At 45.8% G+C, this 7,085-nt stretch overlaps 1 protein-coding gene and 1 pseudogene across 6 annotated transcripts in view; both read left to right on the top strand.

The window, feature by feature from the left end:
* Pus1 (pseudouridine synthase 1) overlaps positions 1-4,681 on the top strand; it is a 10,995-nt gene extending 6,314 nt beyond the window's left edge. For 2 of the 6 annotated variants that reach the window (XM_029556459.1, XM_029556458.1), the window contains exons 4-5: positions 2,392-3,083; positions 3,557-4,681. In XM_029556459.1, the coding sequence (XP_029412319.1) occupies positions 2,392-3,083; positions 3,557-3,604 (740 nt within the window). In that variant the 3' untranslated portion in view covers positions 3,605-4,681. The remainder of the gene's footprint in view (positions 1-2,391; positions 3,084-3,556) is intronic. The other 4 variants (XM_017803374.2, XM_008853754.3, XM_008853755.3 and 1 more) reach the window with 2 other exon arrangements.
* A 438-nt stretch (positions 4,682-5,119) lies between these two features.
* On the top strand, positions 5,120-5,730 carry LOC103750607 (annotated as a pseudogene).
* The last annotated feature ends 1,355 nt before the right edge of the window (positions 5,731-7,085 follow it).

Genomic DNA, 7,085 nt, shown 5'->3' with positions numbered 1-7,085 from the left:
GTCTTTCTTTCTTTCTTTCTTTCTTTCTTTCTTTCTTTCTTTCTTTCTTTCTTTCTTTCTTTATGGGGCTTTTTGCTATTCTAACATTACCCCTCTGAAGAGGTAACCCTAAATTCTTTTAGGGATTAGATAAGAGCTTGATACAATCTCCCAAATACTTTTGACATTTTTGGCCTTTGGAACAGAGTATGTTGCTAACAGGCCCAAGGACATTTTGGCTTTTAGCCAAGAAACTGGCTATTTTTCTTTGGGGTCTTTTTTACCCTAACTGCCTAGCCAATTCCTACCTCCTATTCTTATCACACTATCCTCTGAAGAGGTTACCCGAATTGCCAATAGGGAATTGGGATGCAGACCACTCTAGCTTCTTCCATGCTGAACAGGGATACAGGGTGAGGCAGTTGGGGTACCCCTTCAGTGCGTCTTTCTAAAAGACTCCTAGATTGCATAACTCTTATCTATAGGGAGAAAAGAATGTCCTTGACTGGTGAATAGGGGATGTGAAGGAGAAGTAAAAGTAAGAGCAGTTAGCATTACAAGTTCTAGACAGAGAACCAGAAAAAAGTCAGAACAGGAAATTTCAAATGTTCATATGAGAGTCCATTGGGATTTCTTGATGAGAGCTTTCAAAAGCATCCCTCTATTGGGTTCCTCCTCATTTTCTTCTGTCTTCCAAGGCTGGACTCAAGAGTGATGGATTCAGGATTTTCTTTCAGGTATTTTGATAGCTGTTGGAGTGGTTAGAATCAGTGTCAGTTCCCTTTCAAAGGCTTCGAGATAACTGAGGGGTTGCTGAGGTGTATGTATGACCTGAGGGTATGCACACTGGAAAGCCTTTACCCAGCATGGGTCATGCCTTCTCTTCCTAGCCTTCCCCAGGTTGTATACTTTAGCCCTCCTCAAATCCAGAAAACCATGTGTGATTAGGGCCAAATTACATACAATTGGTTGGGAAGAGTGGCTGGAGCACAGACATATATCTTGCCACCTCTGGCTAGGTCCTTGGGGAGTGGAACAGGAGAAACTTGCAGGTGCTCAGCAGGTGGTAAGGTGGCTGTGAATGTTTGCTGGAGTTCAGTGATGCTAACTCTGTTAGGACTGGCCAGCTGAGTGCACAGTTTGAGGGCCCTGGGCCACACTGCACTGATAATCCATGGGTTCCTTTGTCATCAAATGCTGGTTGTAAACATCCAGATTGATGGTTAAAAACAGGGCCAGCAAAACTCTTTTACAATAAGACTGGCAAATGGAAATTTTAGACTCTTTTTGAGGTGCTGGATTGAACCCAGGGCCTTATGTTTGTTATAAGCTACAGCTCCAATCTCCTTCACCTTCTTCCTGGATTTGTTTTTATTTTTATTTTTTTATTTTTTGAGGCAGGGTCTCCCTGTACCCCAGCTGGCTTGGAACTCCCTGTGTAGACCATGCTGGCCTCAATCACACAGATCTATCTGCCTCTGCTTCCCAAATGTTGGGATTAAAGGTGTATGCTACCATACCCTGCTAATAGTGTACTTTTGTTTTTTTGACTTATGAGGAGAGTTCCATCCTGGAGTCCCCCAGAGTAAACTCTGAATGTTATTTTTGATGTGTCTTGCTTTTCATGTCTAGGCAAAATATTTTAAATAAATTTCCTGGGCAGAACTTCTGTAGTTTTTAAATTTTTTTTTATTGTTTGAGAATTTCATCCATGTATACACTCTGATTAAATCTACCACTTTCCCTCCCAGCTTCATGTGCTTTTCTTTTTTAACCCACTGAATCCACTTAGTGCTGCCTGTATGTGATGGGTGTAGGACCATCTACTGGAGCATGGGCAACTTCTCAGGGGCTACATCCCTGAAGTAAACTGACTCTTCCTTTCTCAATAGCTATCAATTGCCAGGAGCTCCCTCAGCTAGGGATGAAAACCTCCAGTTTTCCTTAGTGATAAGCTTTTGTGTGTGTCATGGTATGGCAGTGGTGTTCATAGGGCACTGGTTGCAGTTACATCCATGAGCCATGTACCCCTGTACCCAGCTCTGTTTGTTTTCTTGCTGTTGAAACAGTGCTGATCTCTCTGTAGAAAGGCTTCCAGCACTGAGTCTCTGGATCCTAGCTACCTGATGGCTTGTGCCCACAGGCTTTGTAAGATACTACACTGGTTCATACCTGGGCTTAGCAGTGCATGTAGATTGATTTCCCCACATTTGCTAACTCCACTCTCAGCAGACCCTTAGGCAGTTGTCATTTGGGTTTATGTTTCATTCATAATGACATTCAGCATTGTGTGGGTTCAGAGTCAGAACTGGATGTCTGTTCTGGGCAAGCAGTGTCTGTTTCAAACCATCAGGATGTTTCTACCTTTTAAGTATTTCTGCTCACGTAGGTTTCTTACATGCTGCCCTCCAGGACTGAAGAGAGTCACAGGCGGGTTCAACTCCAAGAACAAGTGTGATGCCAGGACCTACTGCTATATGCTGCCCACTTTTGCTTTTGCTCACAAGGACCGGGATGTGCAGGATGAGAGCTATCGCTTGAGCACAGAGACCCTGCAGCAAGTTAATCGGCTCCTGGCCTGCTACAAAGGCACCCACAACTTCCACAACTTCACCTCCCAGAAAGGACCAAGGGAGCCCAGTGCACGGCGCTATATCCTGGAGATGTATTGTGAAGAACCCTTTGTGCGTGAAGGCTTAGAGTTTGCTGTGATCAAGGTGAAAGGCCAGAGCTTCATGATGCACCAGATCCGGAAGATGGTTGGCCTGGTGGTGGCCATTGTGAAAGGCTATGCCCCTGAGAGTGTGCTGGAGCGCAGCTGGGGGGAGGAGAAGGTGGATGTTCCTAAGGCACCAGGGCTGGGCCTGGTCTTGGAGAGGGTACACTTTGAGAAGTATAACCAGCGCTTTGGCAGTGATGGGCTGCACGAGCCCCTGGACTGGGCGCAGGAGGAAGGGAAGGTGGCTGCTTTCAAAGAACAGTACATTTATCCTACCATTGTCAGCACTGAGCGGGATGAGCGATCCATGGCCCAGTGGCTGAACACTCTACCCATCCATGACTTCAGTGCTACTGCGCTTGCGGCGGCTGGCACAGATGCCAAGGTAGGAGCCTAGTCTGTAGAGTGCACAACTTACACATGTGCACACACTCTAGGGCTGGGTGAGCACCTGTCCTCAGTTCCAGTTGCAGAGAGCAAAGTGAGTCATAGGTGAATCACTTCCCCAGTTGCACAGTCCCTAGAGGAGTGGGGGTTGTATGGTCACTGGGCCATCTCCTGCTCATGCACCCACCCTGTGCTGAGTGACCCTGGCTGCTGCAGGATTCTTTCATGGATAGGCATTAGGTTGAAGTTGCCAAGTAGTTTGGCTACCTGCTGTAAGCATGGGCTGCTTGTGCCTGCCCACTTGGTGGCAGTCTGCTTCTCTGCCTTCAACAGCCTTCCCTATTAGGGTGGCTCTGCTTAGCATGAGCATTTGGTGCTGTGCCCAGGATTTTGTGCTTCCCTTCCTCCACCCATGGGAGTTCCTGCATGTTGGGCCTCACAGTCTTTTCCCTGTCTGCCCCTCTCCTGCAGGTCCCCAGTTCTCTGGAGAGCAGTGAAGGGGATGGGGACACTGACTGAATTCACAGATGCTGCCACTGCTGTGAAGCTGGAGTCTCAGCACCTGCCTGTCACCGGGATGTAGGAGCCAAGAATTTGGGGACCAGCCTGTGGGTGTGGCCTGGCTTTGTAACCTCAGGATCTTAAAATCTTCACCCCAGGAATCCACTGCCTATTTTAGTCCATGTGCTGTGTGTGTATACCTCAGCATGAAAGGGCACTTTTTTAAAAAAAGAAATGTTTTTTTCCTATTAAATAAATAGTTTTGCTTAGTGAATTTTTTTTCCATTTTTTTCAGTTGAGAGATAAGTGGGACACTGCCATGCATGTTTGGGATAGCTGAATATCAGCCAGGGGTCGGGGGGCAGGGCAGGGCACAGACAGGGGATCAGTACAGGGGTGTGGTTGACAAGGCAGGCAGCAGACAGGAGGATGTGGGTGTGGTGGTGTGTGCTGCCACTAGTTGCATGCTCCTCATTGCTACTGGTTACTGCTCCATCCTAGCTGGCTCTTGGAGACATGGTCCAGACCTTCACTTCACCTGTCTCTTTGAAGTGACTGCCTTGGTAATGTGAGCTCTGGGTTGTGGTTTCATGCTGCCTACTCTTTGGCTAGGGGCAGATCCTGACTGGGGCTGTGCTTCCCTCAGCAGCCCCCATTTCCCTGCACGGGTGTTCTTTTGAGTCTCCCATCTCACTTTGTCTCTCAGTAGGTGATGGCGTACCTGAGCAGCAGAGCCCTGAAATGGAATGTTGAGTCTTCTGCTTTCTGTCCCCAGGGTACATTCATTCCATCCTGTCCCCCATGCCAACACCAATTCTGAAGCCCAGCCTCCACTTGCCAGCACAGAACCTGGGCTTGGATCTTTGCCCTCTTCACTACATCCTACTGCCCCCACGCCAGCATTAGACTTGGAATACCCTCCCTTCAGCCCAGTGTAACCCTCCCAGAACTCCTTTCACCTTTTATGGGCAAGGTTTTCTCCTTTAAGCTTCTACTGCTTTCAGTGTCACAGGACTCTTTTGCTTGTGTTGATTACTGTACCTCATAGCTTGCATTTTATTTTCTGTTTTTTTTAATTAAAAATTTTTATTTTTATTTTATGTGAATGAGAGTTTTGCTTGCATATATGTTAAGTGCACCACATGCATGCATTGCCTTCAGAGTTCAGAAGAAGGTGTCAGAGCCCCTGGAACTGGAATTACTGATGGCTGTTGGCTGTCATGTGAGTGCTGGGAATTGAACTCTGGTCCTAAGAACAGTCAATGTTCCTAACTGCTGAGCCACCTCCAGCTCCCTGCTTTTTGATTAAAAAAAAAAAAAATTCTTAGAGGCTAGAGAGATGATGTAGTGGCTAAAAGCACTGGCTGTTCTTGCAGAGGACCTGGGTTTGGTTCCCAGCACCCACATGGTGGCTAACAACCATCCAGTTCCAGGGTATCTGACACCCTCTTCTGACCTCTGTGGGCGTTGCACAACATGGGTGCACTTACACACATGCAGGTAACACACTCATACACATAAATTAAAATTTAAAATACCCTAATCCTGTAAGCTGCTCGAGGTGACCTGTGAAAATGGTTCGTTACTCTCTTGACCCAGAAAACCCTACAAAATCATGCAAATCAGGAGGTTCCAATCTTCGTGTTCACTTTAAGAACACATGTGAAACTGCCCAGGCCATCAAGGGTATGCATATCCGAAAAGCCACCAAGTATCTGAAAGATGTCACTTTAAAGAAGCAGTGTGTGCCATTCCGGCGTTATAACGGTGGAGTTGGTAGGTGTGCCCAGGCCAAACAATGGGGCTGGACACAAGGTTGGTGGTCTAAAAAGAGTGCTGAATTTTTGCTGCACATGCTTAAAAATGCAGAGAGCAATGCTGAACTTAAGGGTTTAGATGTTGACTCTCTGGTCATTGAGCATACCCAGGTGAACAAATCGCCCAAGATGCGCCACAGAACTTACAGAGCTCATGGTCGCATTAACCCATACATGAGCTCCCCCTGCGTTACTGAAATGATCTTCACTGAAAAGGAACAAATTGTTCCTAAGACTGAAGAGGAAGTTGCACAAAAGAAAAAGATATCCCAGAAGAAACTGAAGAAACAAAAACTTATGGCACGGGAATAAATTGAGCATAAAATAAATGCTGATAAAAGTAAAAAAAAATCCAAAAAACTAAAAATAAAAATAATATAAAAATTCTTATTCATTCTTTGACAGTTTTGTACATGTATATAGTGTATTTCAACCATATCACCCCCTTTTCCCTGTTGTCCTCCTTCAACTACCTCTGGACCCTTTTTTTTTTAAAGTTATTTTTTATGTGTACGAGTGTTATGCCTGCATGTGTGTAAGTGCACCCATGTCGTGCAGTGCCAGAAGAGCTCAGAAAAGGTTGTTGGATCCCTTGGAATTGAAGTTACAGACAGTTGTTAGATGCTGTGTGGGTGCTGAGAATCAAACCTGGATCTTCTGCAAGAGCAGTCAGTGCTCTTAACTGCTGAGCCATTGCTCCAGCCCCTGGACCCTTCTTTCTAACATATCCCTTCCTACTATTTGTTCTTTTGAAATAGTGTCTCATGTCATTCAGGACAGCCTTGAACTTGTTATGTGGCTGAGGCTGGCCTTGAGCCTCAGATCCTTCTGCCTCAGCCTGTCAAGTGCTAGGATTACAGGTTTGTGCCACCATGCTTTACTGCATTTCTTTTTAATTATTGTGTGTGTGTGTGTGTGTGTGTGTGTGTGTGTGATGTGTGTGCATGTGGAGGCTAGAGGAAAGCATCAGGTGTCATTATCACTCTCCACTTTTCTTTCTTTCCTCCTTTTTCAAGACAGGGTCTCACTATGTAGAACAGGCTGGTCTGGAACTCAGAGGTCCCCTGCCTTTGCCTCTGAAATACTGGAATTACAGGTGACTCACTTTTTCTTTTGAGAAAGGGTTTCTTTGTAGCTCCAGCTGGCCTGGAACTTCCTATGTACAGATCAAGGCTGGCCTTAATCTCACAGAAGTCTGTCAGTCTCTGCCTTCTGAGTGCTGAGATAAAAGGTATGAGCCACTACATCTGGCCACTTTTCTTTTTTTAAAAAAAAAAATTTATTTTATTTTTCAGTGCTATCTGACCCCTGCCCTATCCCTCCCGACCCCCTACATGTTTACTTATTTTTAAGTGTGTGAGTTATTCCTGCAAGTATGTGTGTTCCTATGTCATGCAGTGCCCATGGAAGCCAGAAGAGGGCATCAGATCCCCTGGAACTGGACTTACGAATGGTTGTCAGTCACCATGTGGATGTTGGGATTTGAACCTGAGTCTTTTGTAAGATCGGCCAGTGCTCTTAACCGTTGAGCCCTCTCCAGCCTCCACTATTCTTTTTTTGAGACAAGGCCTTCACTGAATCTGAAGCTGGCCAGAGAACTGGGGTTTGTCTGTCTCCACTACATCCCTGACAGGGTATTTGAACTCAGGTCTTTAAATTTTTTATTATTTTAATTATATGTA

Source organism: Nannospalax galili, unplaced genomic scaffold (genome assembly GCF_000622305.1).
Source record: "Nannospalax galili isolate Female #2095 unplaced genomic scaffold, S.galili_v1.0 scaffold566, whole genome shotgun sequence".
Classification (NCBI taxonomy): domain Eukaryota; kingdom Metazoa; phylum Chordata; class Mammalia; order Rodentia; family Spalacidae; genus Nannospalax; species Nannospalax galili.
This window is presented reverse-complemented; position numbering and strand designations above follow the sequence as displayed.